This window comes from Salvelinus namaycush, chromosome 42 (genome assembly GCF_016432855.1).
Source record: "Salvelinus namaycush isolate Seneca chromosome 42, SaNama_1.0, whole genome shotgun sequence".
Lineage (NCBI taxonomy): Eukaryota > Metazoa > Chordata > Actinopteri > Salmoniformes > Salmonidae > Salvelinus > Salvelinus namaycush.
In genome coordinates this window covers 19,594,737-19,613,664 of record NC_052348.1, presented here as the reverse complement: position 1 = coordinate 19,613,664, position 18,928 = coordinate 19,594,737, and the positions used below count along the sequence as shown (strand labels likewise).

General features: G+C 43.4%; 1 protein-coding gene across 1 annotated transcript in view; it reads left to right on the top strand.

Annotated features, from left to right (window-relative positions):
• The first annotated feature begins 238 nt into the window (after positions 1 to 238).
• LOC120034770 (disintegrin and metalloproteinase domain-containing protein 19-like) overlaps positions 239 to 18,928 on the top strand; it is a 56,292-nt gene continuing 37,602 nt past the window's right edge. Inside the window, exons 1-3 of the mRNA XM_038981373.1 lie at positions 239 to 341; positions 1,729 to 1,850; positions 3,004 to 3,077. Of these exons, the coding sequence (XP_038837301.1) occupies positions 239 to 341; positions 1,729 to 1,850; positions 3,004 to 3,077 (299 nt within the window). The remainder of the gene's footprint in view (positions 342 to 1,728; positions 1,851 to 3,003; positions 3,078 to 18,928) is intronic.

Here is an 18,928-nt window from a genome sequence, read left to right as displayed (position 1 = left end):
GGTAGGCAGCAACACATCTGCGACTGGATCCTGGACACTCTGATGGGCCGCCCCCAGGGGGTGAGGGTAGGCAACAACACATCTGCGACTGTGTGGCCGCGCACGACTCCAACACCATCATTAAGTTTGCAGATGACATGACAGTGGTAGGCCTGATCAACAACGACAATGAGACAACCTATAGGGAGGAGGTCAGAGACCTGACAGTGTGGTGCCAGAACAACAACGTGAGCAAGATATGAGCAAAACAAAGGAGCTGATCATGGACAACAGGAAATGTAAGGCCCACATTCACATCGACAGGGCTGTAGTGGAGCAGGTCGAGACCTTCAAGATCCTCGGTGTCCATATCACTAAGGATCTATCATGGTCAACACACACCAAAACATTCATGAAAAGGGCACGACAACGCCTTTTCCCCTTCAGGATCTTCCAATTGGCTCATTTATCCCCCCCCCCCTCCTCTCCCCTATAACTATTCCCCAGGTTGTTGCTGTAAATGAAAATGTGTTCGCAGTCAATTTATCTGGTAAAATTAGGGTTAAAAAATAAATGAAATAAAAAAGGAGGCCAAAAAGATTTGGCATTGGCGTTCAGATCCTCAAAAAGTTATTCAGCTGCACCATCGAGAGCATCTTGACCGGATGCATCACCGCTTGGTATGGCAACTGCTACAGAGGGTAGTGTGTACAGCCCAGTACATCACTGGGGGCGAGCTTCCTGCCATCCAGGACCTCTATAGCAGGCGGTGTCAGAGGAAGGCCCTACAGATTGTAAAAGACTCCAGCCACCCAAGTCATAGACTGTTCTTTCTACTACTGTACGGCAAGCGGTACCGACGCACCAAGTTTGAAACCAACAGGACCCCAAACAGCTTCTACCCCCAAGCCATAAGACCGTTAAATACTTAGTTAAATAGTTAAAGCTGCATTATGTCATTTTTTGGGCGACCTGACCAAATTCACATAGAAATCTTAGTTATAGATCTATCATTTGCATTGAAAGCAAGTCTAAGAAGCGGTTCTATGTGCGCTATCTATATGCTTACCATTCTTAAGTTAATTTTTTTGGTCTTTTCCTTCTGGTTCTGTACACCAGCTTCAAACAGCTGAAAAATACAATATTTTTGGTTATTGAAAAAATATTTCACATTATTTAGATGGTACAATGATTCTCTTGTTTTTTCCACATAAACTGAAATTAAGAGAACTATTATAATTTTAGCAACTAGGAAATGGCAGAGCAATTTCTGCATATTGTACCTTTAACCAAAAAGCCGGACTATCGGCATTGGCCCGTTTTTGCATAAACCTTTTGGAGTCATCACATACGCTGCTGCTGCTGTTTATTATCTGTCACTCTATTCCTAGTTTATATGTACATACCTACCTCAATTACCTCGTACCCCTGCACATCGACTTTGTACTGGTACCCCGTGTTTATAGACAAGTTATCGTTACTCATTGTGTATTTATTATTATTATTATGTGCTTTATTTTTCTATTATTTCGCTATTTTCTTTCTCCCTGCATTGTTGGGAAGGGCCCGTAAGTAAACATTTTACTGTTAGTCTACACCTGTTGTTTTACAAAGCATGTGACAAATAAATATGCATTTAATTCTATTTTGCAATGACTATACAAGCTTGTTTTATTATATTTTATCAGGAGACGTCATATTAAAATCTCCTACTGCCCCTATTGACATGGTTGTAATTCCTGTGTGTAGAGGAGCAGAGATCGAGCCCCCAGGAGAACAACCACAGAATAGAACACCTAGAGAGATATGAGATTACATATCCACACTGGCTGCAGCCTGCAAGACACAGGAGGTCCATACATGGAGAGAAGGTGAGATCCTATCACTGACATTACCTACTAACTCAGAGAGACATACATGGTTGTCCTCTAAAATAGCACAACACATTTCACACGTTACATGTTAGAGAGATATAATGCTAGAGAGATATAATATTAGAGAGATATAATGCTAGAGAGATATAATGTTAGAGAGATATAATATTAGAGAGATATAATGCTAGAGAGATATAATGCTAGAGAGATATAATGCTAGAGAGATATAATGCTAGAGAGATATAATGTTAGAGAGATATAATGCTAGAGAGATATAATGCTAGAGAGATATAATGCTAGAGAGATATAATGCTAGAGAGATATAATGCTAGAGAGATATAATGCTAGAGAGATATAATGCTAGAGATATATAATGTTAGAGAGATATGTTAGAGAGAGATAATGTTAGAGAGATATAATGCTAGAGAGATATAATGCTAGAGAGATATAATGCTAGAGAGATATAATGCTAGAGAGATATAATGCTAGAGAGATATAATGCTAGAGAGATATAATGCTAGAGAGATATAATGCTAGAGAGATATATTAGAGAGAGATATATTAGAGAGAGATATAATATTAGAGAGATATAATGCTAGAGAGATATAATGCTAGAGAGATATAATGTTAGAGAGATATAATGTTAGAGAGATATAATATTAGAGAGATATAATGCTAGAGATATATAATGTTAGAGAGATATGTTAGAGAGATATATTAGAGAGAGATAATGCTAGAGAGATATAATATTAGAGAGATATAATGCTAGAGAGATATAATGTTAGAGAGATATGTTAGATATAATGCTAGATAATTGAGCAATAAGGCCTGAGGGTGTGTGGTATATGGCCAACATACTACAACTATGGGCTGTTCTTACGCTAGACGCATCGCAGAGTACCTGGACATAGCCCTTAGCCGTGGTATATTGGCCATATACCACAAACCCCTGAAGTGCCTTTTTACTATAATAAACTGGTTACCAATGTAATTAGAGCAGTAAAAATACATGTTTTATCATACCCATGGTATATGGTCTGATATACCACGGCTGTCAGCCAATTAGCGTTCAGGGCTCGAACCACCCAGTTTATAATGTTAGATATAATGCTGGTGAGATATTATTCTATTTCTCTGGTTTTCTCCCCAGCAGCACCCGTCTGAGGCAGAGGTCCTCATCACAGCTGAGGGAGAGGAGATGACCCTCCGTCTGCACAGGAATGAGTAAGAACCTTACTGTACTATACTATACTGTACCATAACATACTGTGTTATACCATAACGTACTGTACTATACTATACTGTACCATAACATACTGTGTTATACCATAACATACTGTACTTATAGCATAACGTACCGTACTATACCATAACGTACCGTACTATACCATAACGTACTGTACCATAACATACTATGTTATACCATAACATACTGTACTGTACCATAACATACTATGTTATACCATAACATACTGTACTGTACCATAACATACTGTACTGTACCATAACATACTGTACTATACCATAACATACTGTACTGTACCATAACATACTGTGTTATACCATAACATACTGTACTTATAGCATAACGTACCGTACTATACCATAACGTACCGTACTATACCATAACATACTGTACTGTACCATAACATACTGTACTATACCATAACATACTGTGTTATACCATAACATACTGTACTGTACCATAACATACTGTACTATACCATAACATACTGTACTATACCATACTGTACTGTACCATAACATACTGTGTTATACCATAACATACTGTACTTATAGCATACCGTACCGTACTGTACCATAACATACTGTACTATACCATAACATACTGTACTTATAGCATACCGTACCGTACTATACCATAACATACTGTACTATACCATAACATACTGTGTTATACCATAACATACTGTACTGTACCATAACATACTGTACTATACCATAACATACTGTACTATACCATACTGTACTGTACCATAACATACTGTACTATACCATAACATACTGTACTATACCATACTGTACTGTACTATACCATACTGTGTTATACCATAACATACTGTACTATACCATACTGTACTGTACTATACCATACTGTACTATACCATAACATACTGTGTTATACCATAACATACTGTACTGTACCATACTGTACTGTACTATACCATACTGTACTGTACTATACCATACTGTACTGTACCATAACATACTGTGTTATACCATACCATACTGTACTGTACCATAACATACTGTGTTATACCATAACATACTGTGTTATACCATAACATACTGTACTATACCATACTGTACTGTACTATACCATACTGTACTGTACCATAACATACTGTGTTATACCATAACATACTGTACTATACCATAACATACTGTGTTATACCATAACATACTGTACTGTACCATACCATACTGTACTATACGATAACATACTGTACTTATAGCATAACGTACCGTACTATACCATAACGTACTGTACCATAACATACTATGTTATACCATACCATACTGTACTGTACCATAACATACTATGTTATACCATAACATACTGTACTGTACCATAACATACTGTACTGTACCATAACATACTGTACTATACCATAACATACTGTACTGTACCATAACATACTGTACTATACCATAACATACTGTACTGTACCATAACATACTGTACTTATAGCATAACGTACCGTACTATACCATAACGTACCGTACTATACCATAACATACTGTACTGTACCATAACATACTGTACTGTACCATAACATACTGTGTTATACCATAACATACTGTACTTATAGCATACCGTACCGTACTATACCATAACATACTGTACTATACCATAACGTACTGTACCATAACATACTGTGTTATACCATAACATACTGTACTATACCATACTGTACTGTACCATAACATACTGTGTTATACCATAACATACTGTGTTATACCATAACATACTGTACTATACCATACTGTACTGTACCATACTGTACTGTACCATAACATACTGTGTTATACCATACTGTACTATACCATAACATACTGTACTGTACCATAACATACTGTGTTATACCATAACATACTGTGTTATACCATAACATACTGTACTATACCATAACATACTGTACTATACCATAACATACTGTACTATACCATAACATACTGTACTATACCATACTGTACTGTACCATAACATACTGTGTTATACCATAACATACTGTGTTATACCATAACATACTGTACTATACCATAACATACTGTACTATACCATAACATACTGTACTATACCATACTGTACTGTACCATAACATACTGTGTTATACCATAACATACTGTATTATACCATAACGTACTGTACTATACCATACTGTACTGTACCATAACATACTGTGTTATACCATAACATACTGTACTATACCATACTGTACTGTACCATAACATACTGTACTATACCATAACATACTGTACTATACCATAACATACTGTGTTATACCATACTGTACTGTACCATAACATACTGTGTTATACCATAACATACTGTGTTATACCATAACATACTGTACTATACCATAACATACTGTACTATACCATAACATACTGTACTATACCATACTGTACTGTACTATACCATACTGTACTGTACCATAACATACTGTGTTATACCATAACATACTGTACTTATAGCAAAACGTACTGTACTATACCATACTGTACTGTACCATAACATACTGTGTTATACCATAACATACTGTACTACACAATAACATACTGTGTTATACCATAACGTACTGTATTATACCATAGCATACTGCACTATACCTTAACAGACTGTACTGTATTATACAAAGTCATACATTGTTGGTGACGGAGGGGAAGCTTTGTTAGGAAGCACAGTAGCACACACACACACACACACAGTCTCAAACCTCATCATTCAGGCTTTTCCCATATGTTTGAGTTTAGTTAGACAGATGTCAAAGTGAACATGTGTTTTGCATAAGGATGGAGGGAAGAGAGGATGGAGGGAGGGTGAGGGGGATGGAGTAGAGAAAGATAGAGGGTTCACCTAAAACCTAAACACCCAAGGGGAAACAGGAAGTGACTATCTTGTCCTTCTGTTCGACTTCCTATCAGTTGAAGGTAGTGATGGACAGATGAATCCTGGGGATCAGAGGAAAAGGACATAGAGGAAGGATGTGTGTGTGTCAACATTGATGCTGTAACATCTAACGTCACACATTGACCCGTGTCACAATGTCTCAGCTCATCTGGCTAACAACACAATGACTCTGAGTCCCTCTGGCCGCAGGGGGAGGGTTTACATTGACTTCCAGGGAGCAGCAGACGTCCACCTTTAGGAGAGGAATATCACACATGGAATGCATTTCCATGAACAAACATAATGGAAAGACAACCGTTGTGACAGTGTACCTGTCCTCAGGGTTGAATAAAGTTATGGTGGTGACACACACACACACACACACACACACACACACACACACACACACACACACACACACACACACACACACAGAGAGCGTGACTCTGCTGTGTCTGACTGACCCTCCCCTTAGAGAGAGAACCCCACCAGGTGGTCACATTACAGCTTTAACGTGTGTGTGTGTGTGTGTGTGTGTGTGTGTGTGTGTGTGTGTGTGTGTGTGTGTGTGTGTGTGTGTGTGTGTGTGTGTGTGTGTGTGTGTGTGTGTGTGTGTGTGTATGTGTGTGTGTCTATGTCATTAGTAGACATTCTTTGAAATGAGATAAGACAGGTACTATTTTACTGAGGTTATGCTTTAGTAATCTGACTGCTCATCATCCTCAGAGGAACCTTTAGTAATCTGACTGCTCAACATCCTCAGAGGAACCTTTAGTAATCTGACTGCTCAACATCCTTTAGTAATCTGACTGCTCAACATCCTCAGAGGAACCTTTAGTAATCTGACTGCTCAACATCCTTTAGTAATCTGACTGCTCAACATCCTCAGAGGAACCTTTAGTAATCTGACTGCTCAACATCCTTTAGTAATCTGACTGCTCAACATCCTCAGAGGAACCTTTAGTAATCTGACTGCTCAACATCCTTTAGTAATCTGACTGCTCAACATCCTCAGAGGAACCTTTAGTAATCTGACTGCTCAACATCCTCAGAGGAACCTTTAGTAATCTGACTGCTCAACATCCTCAGAGGAACCTTTAGTAATCTGACTGCTCAACATCCTTTAGTAATCTGACTGCTCAACATCCTCAGAGGAACCTTTAGTAATCTGACTGCTCAACATCCTTTAGTAATCTGACTGCTCATCATCCTCAGAGGAACCTTTAGTAATCTGACTGCTCAACATCCTCAGAGGAACCTTTAGTAATCTGACTGCTCAACATCCTTTAGTAATCTGACTGCTCATCATCCTCAGAGGAACCTTTAGTAATCTGACTGCTCAACATCCTCAGAGGAACCTTTAGTAATCTGACTGCTCAACATCCTTTAGTAATCTGACTGCTCAACATCCTCAGAGGAACCTTTAGTAATCTGACTGCTCAACATCCTTTAGTAATCTGACTGCTCATCATCCTCAGAGGAACCTTTAGTAATCTGACTGCTCATCATTCTCAGAAGAACCTTTAGTAATCTGACTGCTCATCATCCTCAGAGAAACCTTTAGTAATCTGACTGCTCAACATCCTCAGAGAAACCTTTAGTAATCTGACTGCTCAACATCCTCAGAGGAACCTTTAGTAATCTGACTGCTCAAAATCCTTTAGTAATCTGACTGCTCAACATCCTCAGAGGAATTTGAAAAATAAAGAAACTAAAACTGTGCAAGATTACTAGAACGCTTCAGTCAGTTGAATGTCACTCTGTAAACTCACTCTTATCCAGAGCGACTTACAAATTGGTGCATTCACCTTATGATATCCGAATAGTGTATAAGACATAGTAACATGAAGCTACACAAACATGCTGCTACTTTAGTTGGTCCTTATTCTAATTTCTCTCTCTTTGGTCCAGATTTCTCTCCAGTGTTTCTGCTGACTCCAGCCCACATAGTTCATCTCTTCTGATTCTCTCCCTCTCTGTCACACTCGCTCAATTCAATTCAAAGGGCTTTATTGGCAAGGGAAACATATGTTTACATTGTCAAAGCAAATGGAAGAGGCAATAAACAAACAGGAAATAAACAAGGGAAACATTAGTAAACATTACACTCATAAAAGTTTTAGAAGAATATAGGTTTTTAAAATGTTAAATTATTGGCTATGTACAGTGTTGTAACAATGTGCAATTAGTTGAAGTATGAAACGGAAAATTAATAAACATAAATATAGGTTGTATTTACAATGGTGTTTGTTCTTCACTGGTTGCCCTTTTCTCATGGCAACGGGCCACAAATCTTGCTGCTGTGATGGCACACTGTGGTATTTCACCTAACAGATATGGGAGTTGATCAAAATTGGGTTTGTTTTCGAATTCTTTGTGGGTCTGTGTAATCTGAGGGAAATATGTGTCTCTAATATGGTCATACATTTGACAGGAGGTTAGGAAGTGCAGCGCAGTTTCCAGCTCATTTTGTGGGCAGTGTGCACATAGCCTGTCTTCTGTTGAAAGCCAGGTCTGCCTACTAAGGTCTCTCTCAACAGCAAGGCAATGCTCACTGAGTCTGTCCATAGTCAAGGATTTTCTTAATTTTGGGTCAGTCACAGTGGTCAGGTATTCTGCCACTTTGTACTCTCTGTTTAGGACCCGTCTCAGTAGTTAGGTATTCTGTCACTGTGTACTCTCTGTTTAGGACCAGTCTCAGTGGTCAGGTATTCTGCCACTTTGTACTCTCTGTTTAGGACCAGTCACAGTGGTCAGGTATTCTGCCACTGTGTACTCTCTGTTTAGGACCAGTCACAGTGGTCAGGTATTCTGCCACTGTGTACTCTCTGTTTAGGACCAGTCACAGTGGTCAGGTATTCTGCCACTGTGTACTCTCTGTTTAGGACCAGTCTCAGTAGTCAGGTATTCTGTCACTGTGTACTCTCTGTTTAGGACCAGTCTCAGTGGTCAGGTATTCTGCCACTGTGTACTCTCTGTTTAGGACCAGTCTCAGTGGTCAGGTATTCTGCCACTGTGTACTCTCTGTTTAGGACCAGTCTCAGTAGTCAGGTATTCTGCCACTGTGTACTCTCTGTTTAGGACCAGTCACAGTGGTCAGGTATTCTGCCACTTTGTACTCTCTGTTTAGGACCCGTCTCAGTAGTTAGGTATTCTGTCACTGTGTACTCTCTGTTTAGGACCAGTCTCAGTGGTCAGGTATTCTGCCACTTTGTACTCTCTGTTTAGGACCAGTCACAGTGGTCAGGTATTCTGCCACTGTGTACTCTCTGTTTAGGACCAGTCACAGTGGTCAGGTATTCTGCCACTGTGTACTCTCTGTTTAGGACCAGTCACAGTGGTCAGGTATTCTGCCACTGTGTACTCTCTGTTTAGGACCAGTCTCAGTAGTCAGGTATTCTGTCACTGTGTACTCTCTGTTTAGGACCAGTCTCAGTGGTCAGGTATTCTGCCACTGTGTACTCTCTGTTTAGGACCAGTCTCAGTGGTCAGGTATTCTGCCACTGTGTACTCTCTGTTTAGGACCAGTCTCAGTAGTCAGGTATTCTGCCACTGTGTACTCTCTGTTTAGGACCAGTCTCAGTGGTCAGGTATTCTGCCACTGTGTACTCTCTGTTTAGGGCCAGTCTCAGTAGTCAGGTATTCTGCCACTTTGTACTCTCTGTTTAGGATCAGTCTCAGTGGTCAGGTATTCTGCCACTGTGTACTCTCTGTTTAGGACCAGTCTCAGTGGTCAGGTATTCTGCCACTGTGTACTCTCTGTTTAGGACCAGTCTCAGTGGTCAGGTATTCTGCCACTGTGTACTCTCTGTTTAGGGCCAGTCTCAGTAGTCAGGTATTCTGCCACTTTGTACTCTCTGATTAGGACCAGTCTCAGTGGTCAGGTATTCTGCCACTGTGTACTCTCTGTTTAGGGCCAGTCTCAGTAGTCAGGTATTCTGCCACTTTGTACTCTCTGATTAGGACCAGTCTCAGTGGTCAGGTATTCTGCCACTGTGTACTCTCTGTTTAGGGCCAGTCTCAGTGGTCAGGTATTCTGCCACTGTGTACTCTCTGTTTAGGACCAGTCTCAGTGGTCAGGTATTCTGCCACTGTGTACTCTCTATTTAGGACCAGTCTCAGTGGTCAGGTATTCTGCCACTGTGTACTCTCTGTTTAGGACCAGTCTCAGTGGTCAGGTATTCTGCCACTGTGTACTCTCTGTTTAGGACCAGTCTCAGTGGTCAGGTATTCTGCCACTGTGTACTCTCTGTTTAGGACCAGTCTCAGTGGTCAGGTATTCTGCCACTGTGTACTCTCTGTTTAGGACCAGTCTCAGTGGTCAGCTATTCTGCCACTGTGTACTCTCTGATTAGGGCCAAATCGTATTCTAGTTTGCTCTTGTTTGGTTGATTCTTTCTTTTTTTGTGTCACAAAATATTTTAGCTTTCTCCTAATTTGGTTGGATGTAATTGTGTTGCTGTCCTGGGGCTCTATGAGGTCTGTTTGTACAAAGATCCCCAGACCCAGCTGGCTGAGGGGACTCTTCTCCAAGCTAAACTCTCTGTTGGTGAGGGCTTTGTGGTGGAATTGTGGGCATCGCTTCTCTCTCGCTCGCTCACTCGCTCTCTCTCAGTTCAATTCAATTCAAACAAAAGTTAAATAAACAATATAAAATGAACAGTAAACATTACACTCACAGAAGTTCCAAAAGAATAAAGACATTTAAAATGTCATATTATGTCTATGTACAGTGCTATAACAATGTTCAAATAGTTAAAGTACATTAGAGAAAATAATTTAACACTCTCTCTTGTTTTCTTTCGCTCTCTCATCCTCTCCTCTCCACTCTCTGTGGGTCAGTGTGAGGGAGAAGGCGTTTTATGCTAATCAGGTTCTCTGATCAATGGCTGAGTCTGGAGAGTAGCCAGAGAACGCCCCAGTCTTATATCCCAGAACAATACCCCTGGCTCAGTCCCAGTCCCAGCCCCAGTCCAAACCCGCTACCTCAGCCTTTTACCCTGGCTTAGCCCCTACCCCAGTCCTCTACCCCAGTCATCTTTACCCCAGTCCTCTACCCCAGTCATCTTTACCCCAGTCCTCTACCCCAGTCATCTTTACCCCAGTCCTCTACCCCAGTCATCTTTAGCCCAGTCCTCTACCCCAGTCATCTTTAGCCCAGTCATCTTTACCCCAGTCCTCTACCCCAGTCATCTTTAGCCCAGTCCTCTACCCCAGTCATCTTTAGCCCAGTCCTCTACCCCAGTCATCTTTAGCCCAGTCCTCTACCCCAGTCATCTTTAGCCCAGTCCTCTACCCCAGTCATCTTTAGCCCAGTCCTCTAGCCCAGTCATCTTTAGCCCAGTCCTCTACCCCAGTCATCTTTACCTCAGTCCTCTACCCCATTCCATTTCACCCAAGTCCTCTACCCAGGTCCTAATTACCCCAGTCATCTTCCAGTCATCTTTACACCAGTCTACTAACCCAGTCCTCTTTACCCCAGTCTACTACCTCAGTCATATTTACCCCAGTCTATTACCCCAGTCCTCTTTACCCCAGTCTCCTACCCCAGTCCTCTTTACCCCTGTCTCCTTCCCCAGTCCTCTTTACCCCAGTCTACTACCCCAGTCCTTTTTACCCCAGTCTCCTACCCCAGTCCTCTTTACTCCAGTCTACTACCCCAGTCCTCTTTATTCCAGTCTACTACCCCAGTCCTCTTTATTCCAGTCTCCTACCCCAGTCCTCTTTATTCCAGTCTCCTACCCCAGTCCTATTTACTCCAGTCTACTACCCCAGTCCTCTTTATTCCAGTCTCCTACCCCAGTCCTATTTTCTTCAGCGCTCTCTCTCCTTGTCCCTAAACTCTCCTGCAGGCCTCTGCTCCAGCCCTGTCCCCTGCCCCAGTCCTAGACCTCACCAGCCTTATCCCCTGCCCCAGTCCTAGACCTCACCAGCCTTATCCCCTGCCCCAGTCCTAGACCTCACCAGCCTTATCCCCTGCCCCAGTCCTAGACCTCACCAGCCTTATCCCCTGCCCCAGTCCTAGACCTCACCAGACTTATCCCCTGCCCCAGTCCTAGACTTCACCAGCCTTATCCCCTGCCCCAGTCCTAGACTTCACCAGCCTTATCCCCTGCCCCAGTCCTAAACCTCACCATCCTCCAGCCAATAGAAGGAGATGAAGTGGTCTCCTTCTTTCTATCTAGATCATTCCTTCCTTCCTTTCATCTCCTTTACTGTCTCCTTTCTCCTTCTCTCACTCTCTTTCCTTCCATTTCTCCTTATCTCTCTCCTCCCCTCCCTCTCTCCATCTCTCTCTCCCACCCTTTCTCATTCTCTTGCTCTCCCTCCCTCCCTCCCTCCCTCCCTCCCTCCCTCCCTCCCTCCCTCCTTCTACGTCTCCTCCCCTCCCTCTCCCCTTCTCTGTCTCCTCCCCTCTCTCTCTCCTTCTCTCTCTCCCCCCCTCCCTTTCTCATTCTCTTGCTCTCCCTCCCTCCTCTCTCTCCTCCCCTCCCTCTCTTTTTCTTTCTCTCCTCCCCTCCCTCTCTCCTTCTCTATTTCAGTCTGTCTCTTTTGCTCTTGTCTTTGAATCACTTAATCATAAACCTGCTGTGAATTTGCGTGTGAGTGTGTGTGTGTGTGTGTGTGTGTGTGTGTGTGTGTGTGTGTGTGTGTGTGTGTGTGTGTGTGTGTGTGTGTGTGTGTATGTGTATGTGTGTGTGTGTGTGTGTGTGTGTGTGTGTGTGTGTCTCAGGGCTTTTAGCCTAATGAAAGGCTATGGTGGGGCCAGAGGAGGACGGTGATTTGGTTAAGAGTCAGGAGGAGCTGTGCTGCTGAGTCAGAGAGAGAAGCAGAGAGAGAGAGAAAGCGAGACATGGATAGGACAATGGAAGGGTAGAGAACAGGAAATACAGGGAGAGTTAAGGAACACGGGGGGAGGGTTATGTGGTGTTCAAATCTGTTTATTGTCTTGTTTCTCCCCCCCCCCCCCCCTCTCCTCTGTCAAATCAAATTTTATTGTTCACATACACATGGTTAGCAGATGTTACTGCAAGTGTAGTGAAATGCTTGTGATTCTAGTTCCGACAGTGCAGTAAAATCTAACAAGTAATCTAACAATTCCCCAACAACTACCTAATACACACAAATCTAAAGGGGTGAATGTGTACATATAAATATATGGATGAGCGATGGCCGAGCGACATAGGCAAGGTGCAACAGATGTTGTAAAATACAGTATATACAGTTGAAGTCGGACGTTTACATACACTTAGGTTGGAGTCATTAAAATTTGTTTTTCAACCACCCCACAAATTTCTTGTTAACAAACTACAGTTTTGGCAAGTCGGTGAGGACATCTACTTTGTGCATGACACAAGTAATTTTTCCGACAATTGTTTACAGACAGATTATTTCACTTATAATTCACTGTATCACAATTCCAGTGGGTCAGAAGTTTACATACGCTAAATTGACTGTGCCCTTAAAAACCTTGGAAAATTCCCGAAAATTATGTCATGGCTTTAGAAGCTTCTGATGGGCTAATTGACATAATTTGAGTCAATTGGAGCTGTACCTGTGGATGTATTTCAAGGCCTACCTTCAAACTCAGTGCCTCTTTGCTTGACATCATGGGAAAATCAAAAGAATTCAGCCAAGACCTCAGAAAATAAAGTGGAGACCTCCACAAGTCTGGTTCATCCTTGGGAGCGATTTCCAAACGCCTGAAGGTACCACATTCATCTGTACAAACAATAGTATAAACACCATGGGACCACGCAGCCATCATACTGCTCAGGAAGGAGATGCGTTCTGTCTCCTAGAGATTAACGTACTTTGGTGCGAAAAGTGCAAATCAATCCCAGAACGACAGCAAAGGACCTTGTGAAGATGCTGGAGGAAACAGGTACAAAAGTATCTGTCCACAGTAAAACAAGTCCTATATCAACATAACCTGAAAGGCCGCTCGGCAAGGAAGAAGCCCCTGCTCCAAAACCACCATAAAAAGCCAGACTACGGTTTGCAACTGCACATGGGGACAAAGATTGTACTTTTAGGAGAAATGTCCTCTGGTTTGATTAAACAAAAATAGAACTGTTTGGCCATAATGACCATCGTTATATTTGGAGGAAAAAGAGGGACGCTTGCAAGCCGAAGAACACCATCCCAACCGTGAAGCACGAGGGTGGCAGCATCATGTTGTGGGGGTGCTTTGCTGCAGGAGGGTATGGTGCACTTCACAAAATAGATAACTTCATGAGGAATAAAATGTATGTGGATATATTGAAGCTTGAATCTCTATATTGAATCTCAAGAAATCAGTCAGGAAGTTAAAGCTTGGTTGCAAATGGGTCTTCCGAATGAACACTGACCCCAAGCATACTTCCAAAGTTGTGGCATAATGGCTTAAGGACAACAATATCAAGGTATTGGAGTGGCCATCACAAAGCCATGACCTCAATCCTATAGAACATTTGTGGGCAGAACTGAAAAAGTGTGTGCGAGCAAGGAGGCCTACAAACCTGACTCAGTTACACCAGCTCTGTCAGGAGGAATGGGCCAAAATTCACCCAACTTATTGTGGGAAGCTTGTGGAAGGCTACCCGAAACGTTTGACCCAAGTTAAACAATTTAAAGGCAATGCTACAAAATACTAATTTAGTGTATGTACACTTCTGACCCACTGGGAATGTGATGATAGAAATAAAAGCTGAAATAAATCATTCTCTCTACTATTATTCTGACTTTTCATATTCTTAAAATAAAGTGGTGATCCTAACTGACCTAAGACAGGGGATTTTTAGTAGTATTAAATGTTAGTAATTGTGAAAAACTGAGTTTAAATGTATTTGGCTAAGGTGTATGTAAACTTCTGACTTCAACTGTACGTATGATATGAGTAATGTAAGATATGTAAACATGATTAAAGTGGCATTATTTATTGTTTAAAGTGACTAGTGATCCATTTATTAATGTGGCCAGTGATTGGGTCTCAATGTAGGCAGCAGCTCTCCAACTTAGTGATTGCTGTTTGGCAGTCTGATGGCCTTGAGATAGAAGCTGTTTTTCAGTCTCTCGGTCCCAGCTTTGATGCACCTGTACTGACCTTGCCTTCTGGATGATACTAAACCTTCCACCTTCTACACTGCTGTCCCTTCGATGTGGATAGGGGGGTGCTCCCTCTGTTGTTTCCTGAAGTCCACGATCATCTCCTTTGTTTTGTTGACGTTGAGTGAGAGGTTGTTTTCCTGACACTACACTCCGAGTGCCCTCACCTCCTCCCTGTAGGCTGTCTTGTCGGTGTTGGTAATCAAGCCCACTACTGTTGTGTCGTCTGAAAACTCCCTGGGTGAACAGGGAGTACAGGAGGGGGCTGAGAACGCACCCTTGTGGGGCCCCAGTGTTGAGGATCAGCGGGGTGGAGATGTTGTTTCCTACCCTCACCACCTAGGGGCGGCCCTTCAGAAAGTCTAGAACCCAATTCCACAGGGCGGGGTTGAGACCCAGGGCCTCCAGCTTGATAATGAGCTTGGAGGGTACTATGGTGTTGAATGCTGAGCTGTAGTTAATGAACAGCATTCTTACATAGGTATTGCAGTGTGATGGCGATTGCATCATCTGTGGATCTATTGGGGCGGTAAGCAAACTGAAGTGGGTCTAGGGTGACAGGTAAGGTGGAAGAATATGATCCTTGACTAGTCTCTCAAAGCACTTCATGATGACAGAAGTGAGTTCTACAGGCCGGTAGTCATTTAGTTCAGTTATCTTTGCCTTCTTGGGTACAGGAACAATGGTGGCCATCTTGAAGCATATGGGGACAGCAGACTGGGATAGGGAGCGATTGAATATGTCCGTAAACACACTAGTCAGCTGGTCTGCGCATGCTCTGAGGCTAGGGATGCTGTCTGGGCTAGCAGCCTTGCGAGGGTTAACATGTTTAAATATTTTACTCACACATTTACTCACAGTACAGGAGAGTACATTTACTCACAGTACAGGAGAGTACATTTACTCACAGTACAGGAGAGTACATTTACTCACAGTACAGGAGAAATGCTCCTGTACTGGCATTTCGCTTGTTTGATTGCCTTGCGCAGGGAATAACTACACTGTTTATATTCAGCCATATTCCAAGACCTCTTTCCATGGTTAAATGCGGTGGTTTGCACTTTCAGTTTTGCGCGAATGCCACCATCCATCCACGGTTTCTGGTTAGGGAAGGTTTTAATAATCACAGTGGGTACAACATCTCCAATGCACTTCCTTATAAACTCACTCACCGAGTCAGTGTATTGGTCGATGTTGTTCTCTGGCTGACCAGAACATATCCCAGTCCGCGTGATCAAAACAATCTTGAAGCGTGGATTCCGATTGGTCAGACCAGCGTTGAATGGTTCTAGTCACTGGTACATCCTGTTTGAATTTCTGCCTATAAGACGGTAGGAGCAAGATGGAGTCGTTGTCGGGATTTGCCGAAGGGAGGGTGGGGGAGGGCCTTGTATGCATCGTGGAATTGAGAGTAGCAGTGATTGAGTGTATTACTCCCGCGTGTAGTGCAATCAATATGCTGATAGAATTTAGGTAACCTTGTTCTCCGATTTGCTTTGTTAAAATCCCCAGCAACAATAAATGTAGCCTCAGGATATATGGTTTCCAGTTTACATAGAGTCCAGTGAAGTTCCTTGAGGGCCGTCTTGGTGTCTGCTTGGGGGGGAATGTACACAGCTGTGACAATAACTGATGAGAATTCTCTTGGGAGGTAATATGGCCGGCATTTGATTGTAAGGAATTCTAGGTCAGGTGAGCAGAAGGACATGAGTTCCTGTATGTTGTTATGATTACACCATGAGTCGTTAATCATGAAGCATACATCCCCGCCCTTCCTCTTCCCAGAGAGGGGTGTTTATCTCTGTCGGCGCGATACATGGAGAAGCCCGGTGACTGAACCAATTCCGACAACATATCCCGCGAGAGCCATGCTTCCGTGAAACAGAGAATTTTACAATCTCTGATACCTCCCATCTCCTCTGTCCACCCCTCTACTTTCCTCTGTCCACTCCTGTCCTCTCCTCTGTCCACCCCTCCCCTCTCCTCTGTCCACCCCTCTCCTCTTCTCTGTCCACCCCTCTCCTCTCCTCAGTCCACCCCTCTCCTCTGTCCACCCCTCTCCTCCCCTCTGTCCTCTCTTCTCTTCTGTCCACTCTTCTCCTCTCCTTTGTCCACTCTTCTCCTAAACCCTCTGTCCACCCTTCTCCTCTGTCCACCCCTCTCCTCTGTCCTCTCTTCTCCTAAACCCTCTTTCCACCCCTCTCCTCTTTCCACTCCTGTCCTCTCCTCTGTCCACCCCTCTCCTCTCCTCTGTCCACCCCTCTCCTCTGTCCACCCCTCTCCTCCCCTCTGTCCTCTCTTCTCTTCTGTCCACTCTTCTCCTCTCTTTTGTCCACTCTTCTCCTAAACCCTCTGTCCACCCTTCTCCTCTGTCCACCCCTCTCCTCTGTCCTCTCTTCTCCTAAACCCTCTTTCCACCCCTCTCCTCTCCTCTTTCCACTCCTGTCCTCTCCTCTGTCCACCCCTCTCCTCTGTCCTCTCTTCTCCTAAACCCTCTTTCCACCCCTCTCCTCTCCTCTTTCCACTCCTGTCCTCTCCTCTGTCCACCCCTCTCCTCTCCTCTTTCCACTCCTGTCCTCTCCTCTGTCCACCCCTCTCCTCTGACAAGCCCCACTCTTTTCACTCCTCTCCTCTGTCCACTATACCTTTTCCTCTCCACTGCTCTCCTCTCCCTCTCCTCTCATCGTTTTCCCAGTAGAGAAGTTTAAGCTTCAGGTCAACACACGTCCCCCACTGTACAGTCAGGATATAGAGAATGATGACCACACACAGAGACAGACACCAGACCATACAGACACCAGACCATACAGACACCAGTCCATACAGACACCAGACCAGACAGACATCAGACAGACATCAGACAGACAGACAGACAGACAGACAGACAGACAGACAGACAGACAGACAGACAGACAGACAGACAGACAGACAGACAGACAGACAGACAGACAGACAGACAGACAGACAGACAGACAGACAGACAGACAGACAGACAGACAGACAGACAGACAGACACCAGACCAGACAGACATCCGACAGACATCAGACAGACAGACATCAGACCAGACAGACCCCAGACATCAGACAGACAGACAGACAGACAGACCAGACAGACATCAGACCAGACAGACACCAGACAGACATCAGACACCAGACCAGACAGACACCAGACAGACATCAGACAGACACCAGACCAGACAGACACCAGACCAGACAGACACCAGACAGACAGACATCAGACAGACAGACATCAGACAGACAGACATCAGACAGACAGACAGACACCAGACCAGACAGACATAAGACAGACAGACAGACAGACAGACATCAGACAGACAGACACCAGACCAGACAGACATCCGACAGACATCAGACAGACAGACATCAGACCAGACAGACCCCAGACATCAGACAGACAGACAGACAGACCAGACAGACATCAGACCAGACAGACACCAGACAGACATCAGACACCAGACCAGACAGACACCAGACAGACATCAGACAGACACCAGACCAGACAGACACCAGACAGACAGACATCAGACAGACAGACATCAGACAGACAGACATCAGACAGACAGACACCAGACCAGACAGACACCAGACCAGACAGACACCAGACCAGACAGACACCAGACCAGACAGACACCAGACCAGACAGACACCAGACAGACAGACATCAGACAGACAGACATCAGACAGACAGACAGACAGTCGCCAGACCAGCCAGTCATCAGACAGACAGACACAGATGATACATAACAGAGACATCTCTTCTCCCTGTGACTTTGGCACGTTTGCTTGTCCTTCTTTCTTTCAGTTGATGTTAAGTATTTCACCGCTACAGATC